The 17,060-nt window shown below is 41.5% G+C and overlaps 1 protein-coding gene across 2 annotated transcripts in view; it reads left to right on the plus strand.

Annotated features, from left to right (window-relative positions):
- The window catches only part of TMTC1 (transmembrane O-mannosyltransferase targeting cadherins 1), a 266,298-nt gene that overhangs the window by 207,362 nt on the left and 41,876 nt on the right, over window positions 1-17,060 (plus strand). For both annotated transcript variants that reach the window (XM_059402726.1, XM_059402727.1), the window contains one exon: window positions 7,936-8,079. In XM_059402726.1, coding sequence (XP_059258709.1) covers window positions 7,936-8,079 — 144 coding nt within the window. The remainder of the gene's footprint in view (window positions 1-7,935; window positions 8,080-17,060) is intronic.

A 17,060-nucleotide genomic window follows, 5' to 3' on the forward strand; every position in this document is an offset into this window, starting at 1 on the left:
TTTGTTTCCTTTGTTCTGTTTGGTTTTGCTTTCTCTCTTTGGAACACCTTTCTTCCTCTTCCTGCTTCCCCTCCTCCCCTTCCCCTAACCCTCAACTATTACTGCCCCCCAGGTAAAGCGTCATCTCCCCTGGAAACACCTTGGTGAACACTATGCGTGGATCCTGCCATGGGCTCCTGCTTCTCGTACTTCCCCTCCACGCCTCCCATATCCCCATACCCCCAGTTTCTGCTTTGTCTCTTTCTGCCGTGTGTGCTCTGATCACAGTGCATTAAAGTCCTCTGCCACAGGACCTCCTTGAGAGCAAGGACTCCTTTCTCTTTATTGTGTGGGCCCTTCGCGGAGAGCCTGCCACATTGTAGGTGCTCAGTAAATGTTAAAATGTTTGTTGCAAGAAAGACCGAATGAATATGATGCACAAAATATCAAGACCCCTTTAGAGTCCAAGGACAACTCCATTATAAGCAGTGTTTCTCAGTGGGAGAGCTGTCAACAATTTAGATGGACCAACTCTTCATCCTGCAGTATTGCCCTTCCCAATGAAATGCCAATTGAATATTACCCCCACCTTAAAAGACCACCAGAGACGTGAGTCAAAGCCAATCAGCAAGGGTCGTTTATTGCAGGTTCGAACCTGGACCTCTGCGCCGCTCTTTGCCGATAACGCCGAGAGGTCCAGAGCTGGGTCGGTGCAGGGTTTTTATAGACAGGTACAAACAAGTTTCGGGTGGGGCTGAGCTGATTAATTGACAGTTTGAACAGGCATACTTGGCGTCAGTGAATTGGGTCAGGGGACCCCACGCAAAAGCAGACAAAGCAATCTTACAGAAGCAGAACTGGCCGGTTAGCCCACGCATGCGAAAAAAGCACTATCAGGATATTGAAGGTCTGGTTACTATCAAGTAAAGACAATTGGGAGTCTCCTGGTGGAATGTTACATTCCTGCTATCAAGCATCCTTGTTAATGAGAATTAGGTTTAGAAGAAATTTAACTTTATTTACTTTTCCTTCTACCTCCGCCTCCTTCCATTCTTTATGGAGGAGAGGGTGACATTAGGGCTATCGATAAGGTAACTTCTTTGTTGTAATCTCAAGGACATTTGCAAACCAGGGGAGACTCCTGTCTTGCAGGATTGTGATCTCAGCAAGTTAACTATTTATTGTTTTATGGCAGTCAGGGGTGCCTAAGGAATGCTACACATATGGAGGGGAGCGGGTGAAGGGGGGGTGCAAGGTGCCAGCTTTTGCTTTGTCCTCAGCCAGCCTCCTGCTCCTTCACCATCACAGGATGTTAAACACCCCTACTTCCTGCTTGTGGTGACCACAAATTCCTAAGGTGGATGTTCAGGATATGTGCCCTCTTCTCTCCCCATCCCTTATGATCTTCGTGGGCAGGTATGATTGGGAATATGGACATACTTTTCCCGTCCTCTGATATCTTTTTCTAAGTCAATGCAACAACCCAAGTACTATTCATGCTACGAAGTGTTATTACAGTAAAGGTTCTGTGCACACCTTGATCTGTCACACAGGACTTTGAATCTTCTTACAGCCTTGATTATACCTTTTAAAATTGCACGTGTCTGGAATTCCATTTGGTGTTGAGCAGATCAGAAAGGTTTGGAGGAAATTGCTCTGGTACCTGTGAGGATCGTTTGCTTTAGATGTTGAAGGACTGACAGGCTTTGGAATGAGGGTTCCACAGAAAACATTCCTATATTCTTAAAGTGGAGAGAGTCACATGTCCTTCACATCTGAGAACTCACAGCAGAGGAGAGACAGATGGATACAAGATGACTTGAGTGTTCACTAGGTTAGAGATGAAGAAATAATGGATGTTATTTTGACTGATGGGAGCAAGTTGAAGGCCATTGACAGCAGTGAAGAGAATGATTTGGTGGGGGGGGGGGGGATGAGAAATCCATATGAGAGAAGGAGACCTGGCAGTTTCAGCCTGCCAGGTTCATTAGGGCTGTAGAGGAGCCAAAAAAGAACACCCAGAGGTCCTTCAGCTCACCCCAAGACAGTTTGTAGTAGAACAAGTATGATGGCGGGTATGTTTATACCCATCATCTCATTTGTTCACACAGAAGGTCAATATGTTATTGACCTTATTGTTACAGAGAAAGCAACTAAAGGGCAGACATAAACTCAGAATCATATAGCTAGAAAGTTACCTCAGGCCTCTGAGAAGGGTTTAATTATATTCACTATTTTTTATTAAAGAGAGCAAAGAAGTATTTAATTCAATACATTTCCCAACCTTTAGTGTTAAGTTGTCAGGAATCAGGAAAACTCAGCTACTTAAAATGACTCATTTCCTGAGGGCATCAGAGGTTTTACTCTAAATTCTCTTGGAAACTCAATTGGGTGGAGTCCTTCTGGATCCCTGGGAGAGGTCAGGCATTGTGGGAGGTCAGATAATTGAGTTGGCCCTCTTGGGAGAGCACATCCCATTTCCCAAAATGGCATGTAAAGTTTTTCCCAAAGCTATCTGAAATGGGTGGGAAGGAGTATAATGCAAAAAGAGAAGTGGCAAGACTTATTTGCGGGTTGTTAATGGCAATTTCAAACAAGTAAAACAGACCAGTAAGTGTCAACCCGCTACATTTTAGTGACACAATGGCTCAAATCTTATAATAGGAGGAAACCAGGCACTTGAAAAAGGCCAGAGACTTATCTGGTTGAAAATATGCTGCTGACTCCTGAAATAAAGTTCACTTTGGGTGGTTTGTTTTGTTTTGTTTTGTTTTGTTTTTGATCCAGTGAAACTCATATTTTATGGTGGAATTTTTTTCCCAGCCATGTTTTTTCTTTGCGATTTTTTTTTCCTCAACAGGAAATAGAAAATAAACATCTGACCTTAGCATAGTTAACCTTAAATAAATTAATCCATGGAATGAAAATCAGACAAATAAATCAGGGTGTGTATATTCTGAAGGGAAATTACAAACTAGAGCTCATGATACAGTATTACTTGCACAAGGAAATGCTTTATAAGGGACTCAAATATTGAAAAATTAAGAGCATCCTTAACTTTGAACAAACTGTACACAGTTCAAAGTAAATGACTGAAAAAAAAAATGTAAAACCGCACTTTAGTCACATCCATCTTACGTCTCTGAGTCTTCAGGTTGATCTTGAGGTTAAAGCTTAAGAACAGTAGAGCATACATGCATCCAGTACACTTACTGAGTGTTGCAGGTTCTACAAAGCTTTTCCAAATACTGTGGTTTTCAGAGATACCATGGTTATTTTGTATGGCAGGTAACATTTTTCCAGTGCATAAGAATCTTAGAAGCCAAGTGTCCTGAGGATTGAGTTCATTCTACTTCTGGCCCTGAGAGGTGGTTCTTATAAGATCATAGTCAAATGGATTGGCCAAAGTAAAAAAAAGAGAAATTATTCTAAATAGAAGCTCTAATTTGTAGCAATTTATTTATTTGCTGAAGGTGGAATGACTTGTGATTTTTGGGGGGAAAATAAATAGATTTACAGGAGCCAACTGTCTTAACTGTCTTTATAGGAACCACTCCTTCTGAGATTTAAAAAAATAATAATAAATAATCTATTATCTACTCAACTTCTTTCCTTAGCTATAACACAGTACAATAATTCTATTTAGAGAATTAGGAGGGTTAAGGTGCCTGGGTGGCTCAGTCAGTTAGATGGCTGTCTTCAGTTCAGGTCATGATCCCAGGGCCCTGGGATAGAGTCCCACATCAGTCTCCTTTCTCAGGAGGGAGCATGCTGCTCCCTCTGGCTGCTCTGCCTGCTGTTCCCCTCCCCCACCCTCCCGCTCTCGCGCGCGCGCGCGCGCGCTCTCTCTCTCTCTCTCTCTCTCTGGCAAATAAATAACATCTTTAAAGAAACTATTAAGAGTGTTAAATGAGATAGTGGAAGAAAAAATGTGAAGTATCATTAATATATCCTTTGGACCCATTTTCTTTTGTTCCTGCCCCCAGGGATGATCTATTAATATGTTGTTGATGTTGATTCTCAGAGCTAAAGTAATGGAATGGAGGGAATAACAATAATATCCTTAACTACATAATTTATCAATTCTGCATAAGGAAATGTTACTAGATAAAAATTAAGAACCCCTTAAATGCTCAAATGGACATGTACTATCAAGAATACAAATTATCTAATACTTAAAAAAATTATCTTCAGTCCATAGAACTGTATCTCTGTATTTAGATTTCATTTTTATTTTATTCTGTTTTGGGGTGGGGGAGGGACAGAGAGAGGGAGAGAGAGAATCTTAAGCAGGCTCCACACCCAGTGGGAAGCCCAGTGCAGGGCTCCATCTCATGACCCTGAGATCACCTGAACAGAAATCAGTAATCTATACTTAAATGACTGAGCTATCCACAAAATTTCATTTTTTTTTTTAAGATTTTGTTTATTTATTTGACAGACAGAGATCACAAGTAGGCAGAGAGGCAGGCAGAGAGAGGAGGAAGCAGGCTCCCTGCTGAGCCGAAAGCCCAACGTGGTGCTCAATCCCAGGACCCTGGGATCATGACCCGAGCCGAAGGCAGAGGCTTTAACCCACTGAGCCACCCAGGTGCCCCCCAAAATTTCATTTTTAAAGAGAAAAAATGAACTTCCTTATACCCTGGAGCTGCTTGACAATACAACATATTTTTGTATAGTAAATTTTAAAAATTTAAGGCACCAAAAAATAATAATAATAAATAGCAAGAGAGCCCCCATAAACAACACAGATGTTGAGTAAGAGTGGGAGAAAGAAAATCCCATGGCTCTTCACACTCGTTTTAAGAAAAAAACAGGTCTGAAAATCACCACTCCATTCTAGTTGAGAGAGGTTTTTGTTGAGACTTTTTTAGATAGGGAAAGGAATAAATTTAGAGAATTAGGAGAATATATTTATTTATAAAATATACCTGTAGAAGTCAAAGTCAAGAAGGGCTTAATTTATTCTGACAAGGGAAGTAGCAACATAAACATCTCTTAAATTGTTCATTTTTCCCATAGAAAAATCCCCTTCTGGAGACCTCAGTATTGACTTGGACCCGAACTAATTCAAACACAAGTTCGTTTAAAAAGTAAACGCACAGAATAACCTTGTCCTTGTCTAGGTCTTTAGTAAACAAGAGAAGAATATGTGTTTTAAGAGAACATCTGCATCTATCTAAAACTGAAAATAAAATGTAGTATTTTTTTTCCTGACCTAGTTATTGAAGAATCCTGTTGATGAAATGCAGCTTTGTTTTATAAATAATGCAGTGCCTGCTTCTGAGTAGCTAAACCGAATCAGATCCCCAGGGAGAGAGGATATTGCTAGCAGACCCTTACTCTTACTGGGAATACATGATGCCACACCGTTTTCAGGTGGAGGGCCCTGAGTGGCAGTAGATTCAGTAAACCATGCCAGAGGCCAGCAATCCCCTTCCTTCCTGGGTCAGGATTCTGTGAACATAGAGCCCCTCCTCTGACTGTGGCTGGCAGACAAGTTTTTGGAGCACAAGTCGTTCTCAGGGCCCTTTTCCTCATAGTGCTATGTCTGTTTCTCGTTGCTTCCTTTCTCACTGCTTATTTCTGGGTTTAAGAGCTTGGTGTGGACTTATATTCAGTTTATGATTGGAAAAAAACAGAGAGAGAGAGAAACATTTTTGGACTCCGTGAAATGTGAAAGCCCATGACTTTTTATTTAAGTGACAGTGGGATCATGAATGAGTATCAAGTTTGACAAGGTGTGGGGAGAGCCAGTGCTGAGGGCAGTTGCTTGACAGTGTGGATGGGCGCCACAAGAGGCAGATGAGTCCGTGGTGGAAGATCTTACTGAATTTAGACTGCCCTTTCCCATTCCCATTGGTAGTGCTTTCACTTCAGACATTGATTTCAAGGGCTCCCAAGCCTAGAGAAGTAAGGAAAAGATCAAGTTTTAAGAAGGCAGATGTCTGGGGAAGCTTCCTGTTATAGCTGGTCAACAGGAAATCAAGAATTCCTCTCACTATGTTCATTGGACATCGCTTAAATCTTTGGGAGGTCAGAGAGCTTTGCTCAACATCTCCCCCTGCCAAAAAGAAAAAAAAAAAAAAAAGTTTTTTTGGAAAATTTGAGTCCTGACTGTGATAGGTTTTCTGTAACCACTTCCAAAATCATAGCTCTGACATCCCTTAGTGACATCTCAGAGAGCTAATGACTTGCTTCCCTCAGGACTGTGAGGCTGGGGGTGATGGGGTTACCATGGGACCACAGGTTGTCTTTGCCTGAGTGAAGGGGACCTGAGAGAAGCAAATAGCAGTGCCATGTGTTGGCCCAGTGTGTTGTGTTTCCTTTTTCCCAGCTTCCTGTCGTAATTTCTCTCTCTGCAAGTCTCTACAGCCATTGAGAGTAATTAGGGCTTTCAAGTTTTGGAAGGACATAACATGCCTCTGAATAGATTCTATCCCTTGTCAGTCGTGAGGAGCATCACCCGGCATGTCTTCCTGAAAATACTAGTTCTGAGGGATGTTCATGGTGTTCATTGCTGCTCTAAAAGGGAGTAGGGAAGGGAGGATTACACAGTCAAATAAACTTAGGAAACTTTGGATTAAGTAAAGATTTAAAAAAAAACCATAAGACTTGTCTTGTTAGTCTTTTAGTAGGACCCCCTTCTGTCCGCAAATATAATTGATCCTAGAAGGTGTGGAACAGAGTGGGAGGAGGCAAGCATGTCATTTGGTTGTCAAGAGACCTGACACATACACATCCTATTTTTATTTCTTGGGCATTATCTTCACTTTTCTACATTAAGAACCAGTTCCATGGGCTTATTCAGAGCACTCCGGGTGACAGGGATGGAGTGAACCTCTTAGTCTGCTAAATATTCTGCTCTAAATATAGCAGAAACAACTAAACTGTGTAGCTGTGCAGATTTGGCTTCTTGATGGTTTTGAGTTAAGGAAGTAAATTGATTCTCTTCCTTCCTTAATCAGCATAAATTTGGTTTTCTGATGTATCCCTGAACCTCTTTTACATTTGCTTTTGAGCATTGGAAATGCAATTTTCACTTCGTTGTGCATTATTTAATTTTTTTAAAAAGTGTTTGTCAGGATTTTCTTTCTGAGAACTGTATCTGGCCAGTGGGTACCAAATTACAGGAGGAGGAGGGAAAGGAGATAAAATGGAAAAAGAGAACCAAGATGGAAAGCCATTTTAGGGATAAAGTTTATTTGTATGGGAAGACATTGTATATTATCCTTTCTCAATAATGGTGGTCTTATGGATCTTCCAGCCCAAATATGTTCATGAAGATTCCCTCATCCAGGGGCGCCTGGGTGGCTCAGTGGGTTAAAGCCACTGCCTTTGGCTCAGGTTGTGATCCCAGGAGCCTGGGATCGAGTCCCGCATCGGGCTCTCTGCTCGGCAGGGAGCCTGCTTCCTCCTCTCTCTCTCTCTCTGCCTGCCTCTCTGCCTGCTTGTGATCTGTCTGCCAAATAAATAAATAAAATCTTTAAAAAAAAAAAAAAAAAAAAGATTCCCTCATCCAGGGAGCTCCCCCGCGTCTTGTGTATATAGTGGGCACTGTACAAGCCTCTGTTTGGTGGTCCCACCAGTCCAGAAACTCAGAAGCAATGAGGCAATGAGAATTTTCTGTCAAAGCAAATTAAAATAATTATAGGCTCCAAAGGGTTAAAATTTATTTAACCCTGATAGATTTGCATACTGTTTATTTTAGTACCATTTAGGAGTTATTTACTTAGACCACAAAGTGTGAGATATCTGCTTCCATATTTATATGCCTGCAGCTGTACACATAGTTGACCATTAAGATTTCACATGGACAAACCATTAAAATAAAGGAAGAATCCAGTATTCATTTTGGTTGTGGCATTCCTGAGGTGGGGGAAGAGGGAGAACAAGCACATCATGCCCAGCTTAGAAGTTCCAAACAATGATGGCTGAATATTTCTAATTTTTCAGGTTGTATCCTCGCCACGCAAGTGCCCTGAACAACCTTGGAACACTGACGAGAGACACGGCAGAGGCAAAGATGTACTATCAGAGGGCTCTCCAGCTAAATCCGCAGCACAACCGGGCTCTTTTCAATCTTGGGAATCTCCTTAAGTAAGTAGAACATGTACTTTTCTTCTGGCAGCTCATAATTTCATTAAATCCTTTCCTTCTTAACACTCATTTGGTTGCGCTCCTGTCCCCTCTTCCCAGAGTGGAATAATTAGGGGTTTCAAGCTTTGAGAGGAGGTCATGTTCATCTGAAATAATTCTATCCCTTCTCAGTCCAAAAGAGCTAACACTTCCAGGGAGACACACTGGGAGATGTCCATAGGTTGTCGGTAGAGGGGTGGAAATAGGGAAGGGTTACATGGTTAGTTAAACTTAGGAAGCGCTGAGTTAGACCAAGAGGACTCCCCCTCTTGCAAGAACTGTTAATATGCTGAATGCCCTGTGAATCATCAAAAAGGCAATGTGGAATACGACATTTCCCAAAGTGAGTTTTGGGGTGAGGGTAAGGCATTTCCCAAGTGTTCCATGAATGTACTTTGGGCAAAGCACTCGTCTAGAAAAAGCAGTGTGCTCTAAAGCTGCAGCCAGGTAACAGAAGCACGACTCGTGTTCAGCGTGAACTAGCGGTTAGGAGCGGAACAAGGCCTGCCTCCACTTAATAATGGCTTTTCACCCCCTGCCCTGTGAAAGGTTGATAGTACAGTTAGTATCACTGAAGACTAAAACAGGGGTGCTTTTGCATCTTGTACTTTCATTAATACAAAGTCTAGGCATCTTGGTGATGGTGTAGTTTTGACAATAATGAAATGGTGGCAGTTTTGAAATTTAACTTCTCAACTTAAGAAAACAGGTTGAGAACATCAGAACTGGAAATCGGGTGAAGATGTTCGGAATGAGAGTGTGGTGATATATTTATCTCTGCTTGTTGGGATGCCGACATTCTCCACACTGGGAGTGCCTGGGTGGCTCAGTTGGTTGAGCGTCTGACTCATGGCTTCAGCTCAGGTCATGATCTCGGGGTGGTGAGATTGGGCCATGCGGTCAGGCTTTGTGCTCGGCGTGGAGTCTGCTTGCGATTTCTCCTCTCTCTCTCCCTCTGCCCCTTCTCCCTTGTTCTCTATCTCTCTCTCTCCCACTAAAATAAATAAGTAAATCTTTAAAAAAAAAAAAAAAAGTCTCCACATTTACTGAATTGGTTTCTGAGTCTCTGAAGTTCTAGAGCTCTAGTCTGGTACTTTTAAAGTGAATGGTTTGCTTTGTTCTCTTTACCTCTCCCTAAGGGGATTGTCTTCCTTGCCTCAGTAACTCCATATGATGCAACTGCTACACCTTCTGTTTACTCCTTGAATTTGACATATACAGATAGATCCTGGTTCTTTTTTCTAATGTGTGTGTTAACGTGTGTTTTTATGTAATCCCGTTTGGGCAGAAGCGCTGGATTGGGTTAATCATAGAACAGTCTAATATGGTATGATGTGATAGGTGCCATCCTGTAGTTTTCTGTTCAGGAATGGCTTTGTCCAGGTACCGGAGCACAAAATCGAGGAATACTTTACAAAAATAAGTAAATGCAGGGAAAGTACAATTCAAATGAAAGGAATAGTATAAATCAGCAAAAAACAAATAAATGTATTTTTTCAAATTAGATAATTTTTTTTAACAACTTGATACACATTGAGAATGCTGAAAAACAACTAAGAATGACACACAGTGGGACACACTGTGACAGAAAAGCCATTTCAGTACTAGTCAGCTCCTATTAAAAATAATAACCAATCAAGCAATGTGTTGAAAATGAGTTCTAGTTATTGCAGGTAATAGTTGGAGGTTAATAGGGTGCTTTTATTTTACTCAGCTATTTTTATGAGCTCTTACTACTTCTTTATGTGAAGATCCAAGGACTCATTTCTTAAAGTCATTGTTGGCATCTGTTTATGTCCTACCTTTTTATTTTTTATTTTTTTAAGATTTTATTTATTTATTTGACAGAGAGAGACACAGTGAGGGAGAGTGGGAGAGGGAGAAGCAGGTCTCTCGCCGAGCAGGAAACCTGCTCCAGAGCTCAATCCCAGGACCTCAGGATCAGGTCCTGAGCCTAAGGCAGACTTCCAACAACTGAGCCACCCAAGTGCTGCCTCTGTGTCCTACATTACAGCCCAAATAATTTCATGGCTGGATAAAGTCCTTTCAGTGTTTTGGGGATACCTGGATGACACAGTACTGATTTTAAAGACCGTATCCCCAAATATGAGCTTTAATGGCAGTTCTTGTTAGGGATGATGTCCTGCAGTGATGATGATCATATTGTGCTGAATCCAGCTCTACTTAACAACGGCAGTCAATGGTCCTAAAATTTCATCTTGCCAAGACCTGAACAAGAGAGACACACTCTAACCTTCCTTTTTCAATCACATATTATCGCCATTAACTATTATCATGAATAAGTACATGTGAGTTACAATGATGAGGAATTGTTTTTTGGACCATGGTAATGGCTGTTTTTCACAGTAGGAGGGACTCCTGAATACTGAACATAGGATCTTTTGTCTCTTTGTCAGAGGTTTTGTCAAAATCAACTCTTGATGATTATCCAGACCAACAACAATGCTTTACATTTGCGTAAGACTACTTTTCTGAGTGCCTTTTGTTGTTGTTGTTAATGAGGCCCTCCTAGTAACTCTTTAAAGTAGAACGGGAAGAAGAGGGAAGGGGGGGTCCTGAAAAGTAGAAATGCCTTGTACAAAGCCACTGTGGTTTGCCTTTTGCTTTTTTGATTCACATCAGAGAGTGGAGTGGCCATATTCGTGGAGATTATTCTTACAATCCAGGAAATAAAATCCTGATAATAGCTAACATTTACATAATACTTTACAGTTTACAGATAACTGTTTTCATATGCATTACTTAATTTAATCTTTAATCTATCATGAAGGGTCTGATCATCCACATCCCCACTTGACAGAACCAAGGCTCAGAGACCTCATGTGCCATTGGCCTAGGCTCTGGCAGACCCAGGACTGAACCCCTGCCCTCAGACTCCTATTTCATTCATTTCCTTTACCCATGCTGCCCAAATAGCTCTCCAACCCAAAAATTACTTAATATTTAGCTCTTTAATGCCTTTAGGGAGAAAGGCCCATTTGGGGTTTGTTTTGTTTTGTTTTGTTTTGTCTTTAAGGAAACAATAATGCTTGTTTACATTATGACCCTCAGTAGCAGAGAGAGGTGACCCAGAAAATAGAGCTAATCCACATTTAGTTAAATCTGAATTTCATTTCCCATTTCCTTAATATATGTCTGCTCTTAAGTACCAATGGGTCAAAGACACCCCCCCCCAAAAAAGGATATTTTAAATTGTGGTTAATCTGATCCATTTTACTGTTTAAGATTTTTACCCTGTTTCTTATTAGGCAGCTAGTTTTTAAAATTGTGCCCCTTTTTTGTAATCTAGAAGTTAAGAACCTGAGCATCTTTTTAGACACAAGTGTTAGATTTGATCATCCTTGAGAGCAGGGTGCTATCATTATTCCTATTTTATAAATGATGGAACGAAGGCTTGGGGAAGTAATGTGCCAAGATCCCTTAGTGAAGAAAGAGGAGGCCAGGGAATTGAACCTAGACCTGTCTGACCACACTTGACTGCCTCCTTGTGGCTCACCTCAAAACTGGGGTACAGTCTGGAGTAGCACCACGCCACGGAAATGTCCTGAGAGCCAGGATCTGTGACTTAAAATTTTCAGGTAGCCCTGTCTCGGGACATAAAAATGGTGGAATTTTAATAGTGGATTTTATTAAACCTCAGTATATCTAAAATATTATCATTTTAGCATGTGGCTAATATTAAAAACTAATTTTAAAATTGAATGTAAAATTATTACTGAGCTAGTGTGCACTTTTTAAAATAAGTAATCCTTCCTTAAAATCCAGTGTATGTTTTATACTTACAGCCTCTCTCAGACTAGTCACATTTCAGGGTTCAATAGCCACATGTGGTTAGTGGCTGCTGTATTGGACAGCACAGACCTTTATAAATGACCCTGACTTTGAGAGAAATGTAAGACTTTGTCCAGACCAGAAGCTCTAAATAAAATGTGATTCTGTCAGAACATCCCAGAAATCTCACAGCACTGAAGACAAATTTCATTTGAATTCTTGAATTATATGACATACAGCTTTAGACCTGTTCATAGCAATAGACTTCAGTGAATGTTATCCAAATATATTTGACCTCTTCCATGACCATTTCACTATTGAAATGGTCAATTGACACTAATCTGTTATGATTCTGTGTGGCATATTTGCCATGTGACAGATTGATAAGGAACAGCTTTCCATGCCAGCATTTTTAATTTATATTAATTATTGTCAGCTTTGCTTGGAACCTAAAATGTAAAAGAAAATAGGCAAGATTGGCATAAACTTTTTATGGATGCAAAGAGCAGAAGTCCCTGATGGCTCAAGAGAATATAATCGTGTATGTAAATTCAGGGCATGGGAAAATATTTTTGTGACTGCTTGGGCAAAATGGTTGCTAGTGTTTGCTACTGAAACAATAAACCTCTTACAGAATTACATCATGCCTCCTTCATTGCCAAAATTCCCTTCCATTCACATGATAGGATATGGGCATTATATGGGTGTTACAATAAATATTTATAATCAAAATACAGGAGAAAATGAAGTGGGATGTCCAATAATTGAACTATGTAGAAGTTGAATTTCAAAAACAAAATACATTCTTTAGTCTGATCCTTTAGAAATTAAATCCTAAAAAGGAAAAGGACATGGAAAGAAGGGTGACCATTATCTTTGAAATAAATGTTTGGGATGTGGCTCTGGCACTAGCTATCTTACCTTTTAGTTTCTAAAACGGAGATGATACATTCAAGATATAGTTCTCCTCTTCTCTGCTTTTCAGTTGAAACCTCAGAGAATCCCACATGCCAGCCCTCTGGGTAAAGAATAGCTTTTTGAAATCCTTTCCATCACATGAGGATGTCAGCTTTGGGTGGGCAAGTTCTGCACTTTTCTGTTGGAGGGAAATCTCACTCTTTGCCCCTACCCCCTTGGTGACCTGTTGGAATTCAGAATACCTCCAACCTTATTTATCTGTAGTCTCAATCCCATTACAGCCCCTCCCCAACTTGAATCAGTCACCCAGTTGCTCTGCCAGCTTCATCCCAGGACCCCGCAGGTCCCTCTGGTTCTGCTCTGCTTCATGTACCCACCAACATGGGTGGTGGGTACCTGAACATAGCCAGGCCACAGGCTTTTTATGCAGACCTTTTTTTTCTCTTCCTTTTTCTTCTCTACCACCTGAGTTCTGATGTTCCTCTTTGACCTCAACCTCTTAACTCTGCCCACCCTTCCCTTTCCCATCTGTCCTTCCTACTGACCCTTTGGTGGGGTTGTGATGATGACCTGTCACCTCCTAGCTCCTCTCCAGGCTCAGTTGTCTTTTTCTAAGATCTTCGTGTTGGCATGCTTTCCATAACCAGTGTGATTCCCCTCTGAATCTCTCTTTCCTGCCTACACTGCTCTTCACCACTGTTACAGTCTCTGTGCTCTCTAATTTTTATTCATAATTTATAATCCCGTCTCTAATTTACCCCTTTCACTAATGCATGTGATGTCAGCTTAGACTCTTGCACACCTTGACCATCATTTACTTGCCTGACAAGGCCCCCAACTCAATGGACCCCATTGCCTATAGCTCAATGTACCCCGTTGCCTACATTTTGCTTTCTCTAGACCAGAACTTCTCAACTCTTTTCATTATCAGCCCCCCACTCACCCCCTAGGAGCCTTTTTAAGCACTTTTCCCTAAACACCCTGCCCCAATAAATAGTCAAGAATAAAATTTGTTAAATAGCATTGAGCTTTGGGAGCCCACAAAGCGTTTCGTGTCTCTAGTTTTATTTCTTATATGTAATCTAATCTCATTTTCACTGCACACCTCCACGCCAAGCAGCAATTTTCACCTCTGTTAGGAATGGATGCTCTAGACCTTCATCCATTCTGTCAGGTGTTGGGGATGAAAACCAGAAATCTGAGTTGAGGGGGACCCTAACCAAACTCTGAAGAGAGCATTGTGAAACAAAATAGGATCGGGGTTAAAGCTGGTCAAGAGTCATCCTTTATGGTCTTAGAATGCTGTATCTCCCAAATATTTTGTTCTTTTCTTTCTTACCTTCCTTAGTGTCCATACACACACCCAGAAGATAACATCACTCCTACTTTTACTAAGAATATCCAAGTCAATTTTTGCAGCTTCCCTTCTTCCTTAAAATTTCCTGCTTGTTAGAAGACTCCCCCTTCTTTTGCTCTTCCACAGAAGAATTTCTTGCCTCCTCAACACCGCCAGAACTTACATCATGTTTATGCATTGTTTGTTGGTGTTTTGAAATTGAGTCATAATGGAATAAAGTGGAAAAAGTGCACAAATGTGGGTTTTGACAATTCTATATACTCTTGTAATTACCCCCAAAATAACATGGGACGTTTCCATCACGCCAAAAAGACCCCTCATGCCTCTTTCCAGTAATTTCCCATTGCCTTGAGGCAATCATTGTTCTGATTCTTTCCACCATAAATGAATCTCACGACCCTGGGATCATGACTTGCACCAAAATCAAGAGTCAGATACTTAACCAGCTGAGCCACTCAGGTGCTCTTCATTTGCATTTTTATCTTCTGTTCAGTGTTTCTACCAAACTGGATTCTCTGTGAGAGGATGAGACTGTTTACCTCTTTGCTGAAGATTTGAGAGTTACGTGTATATACACAGATTGCTAATTGTTAAAATATTTTTGTGAAGTCTCTCTCCCCTACCAAAACTCTGTCATTCATGCTGTGATTGCTAATGAATTGAGCATGAGTGCATTGTTTTAAATCAATAGTATGGTTTTCAGGGACCGGTCCCTTTTCTCAGTCCCTTTTTTAGCTGTGATGGCTGCAGTAAACTCTGGAGACGCCAGAAGACAGCCTGCATGGGAAGTACTCTGAGGGAGAGCAAGCTTGAAAGGACCCCTGGTTTTGTTTATTCTCTTGAAGGAATTGGAATGTTTTTTCTCTCCCTGCATAAATATTTCTGACAGAGGGCAATTAAACAGGCCCGACTGCTTTGTCAAATACAAGAATGTTCAGTCGTCTCCCCTGTCCTGAAAATTATCCCCCTTGTACCCTCAGGCCCCGACCTTAAACTCCATAAGGTTCCCTGGTTCCATTTGCAGTCCAGTCTCCTTAAGATCCTGTGCTGGGCTCTGACATGGAACAACTCTTAACCGGAAACAGAGCTTAAAGAAAGTACGAGTCAATTATGAGAATAAGAGAAATGAACAAGGAAGTATTGAATCACTACATTGTACTCCTGAAACTGATATGGCACTCGTTGTTCATGAACTGGATTTAAAATAAAAACTTAAAAAAAGAGAGAGTGATGAGGGCCACTATTGGGAATTTCTTCTTGGATGCATTAGCCTTCTTCAGGGGACCAAGCATCTCAACTTTTTATCTTAAGTCCAGTAGATCAGTGTTGCCCTGACACAGAGGCTAAATTTGGAATCTAAGTTGTTAAAGATTGTCAGGCTTTCAGATCTATTTTTAGCTCTGCCTAGACCGGGAGGAGAAACATGAAGGGCAGAAAGAGGAATATGCATGTTCTCCACGTTGCCTCTGGCCCACGCTTGCTTGTGGTCTGCAGGAAGTATGCTGGGAAGCCCTGTGGGGACATGAAGCTTGCCTTGAAGTCTTCCTCCCACATCCCCTTCCCCGAGGACCCAGCCTGGTGTTTTCACATTGTACCACCTGTCTGCCGGGCAGCATTTCTGGGCTCTCAGCCCTCAACTTTTCTGCCACCTCTCCAACAAAGAGTGACTAACATGCTAATAGCTGACACCTGCATGACAAATTACAAAGCCCTTGCTCATGCCTTCTACGCCTGTCCACTCTCGAAAGGGTCCATAGACAAAAGGACAAGACTGATACAAAGCGAAGGTCAAGCAAAGCTTTATTTCGTGCCAAGCATCGAGAATCAAACTGACCGGCCAGGGCCGTCTCTTGCAAAGAGGCGACCCCTCCCAGTCTCACAGACTAACTTTTATAGAGTAAAGGCCATACAGTTGAGCCTGGCCACACACAGGTGGCCAATTGAATTACAGTTCACCCCATGATAGTCATTTAATTCAGCCTATGACCTTGGCTGGAATTGGCGCCTTTGTCTGGCACCTGATAGGCAGGGCTTACACTCCTTGGGGGGTAATACCTGCGCTTTCCCTTGGTTGGACGTTTCCACCTGGCCTGGCTCATCCTTGGTGGGTAGGGAGGTAATATGTGTGCTTTAACTGATTGGACATTTCCACTTGGCCGGACACGTCCTTGTATGTGGGCTCCGTTATCAGGGGCTGGTCAGTCATATTTCACCAGTTCTGTTTGTAAGTGCTTTCTTCTTGGGGGGAAGGGGCAGGTTCAATCTAAGTTTACTGCATAAACAACAAAATGGCTCGCTCTGGCTAAGTAGGCCCTTATACTCTGAGTTGTCAGAGGATAGGCACCATCCCCCTCCTATCACAGACAGGGAACTGGGCAGGGAGGGGAGGGTTGTGAGCACTAAGCTTTATGGAGTAGGACCTCCGTAGCCAGTGCTTTCTGGTACTTCTTGCTGTGTCTTTCCTTAGGACCAGGAGCTATAGAAGAACTTCATGAGTTTGGATCTCAGTTCTACCAAGTTGTAGTGTGTGACCTTGGGAAAACAATTTTATTTTACAGTGCCTCCTATTATATACTTATAAAGTAGAAATAATACTAGTAACTTGTTTTCATGAGTACTACACGTGAGAATGCCTGTATGTACTTAACATAGGACCTAGCCCCCAGTAAATATGAAATAAGTTTTAGCTATGATTAATTATTAGCCCAGGGACACAATTTCCCACTTCAATTTGAAGCTCAGCTTCTTGGTATAAAATTAATAATGAGTCAGAAGTAGATAATGCATTTTCTAGCCCCGTAGTTGAACAGCTGTCAGGCAATATTCAACCCCCTTGGGACTCCGTATCCTCCTTTTTGAAATAAGGGATGGGATG

Source organism: Mustela nigripes, chromosome 6, assembly GCF_022355385.1.
Source record: "Mustela nigripes isolate SB6536 chromosome 6, MUSNIG.SB6536, whole genome shotgun sequence".
Classification (NCBI taxonomy): Eukaryota; Metazoa; Chordata; class Mammalia; order Carnivora; family Mustelidae; genus Mustela; species Mustela nigripes.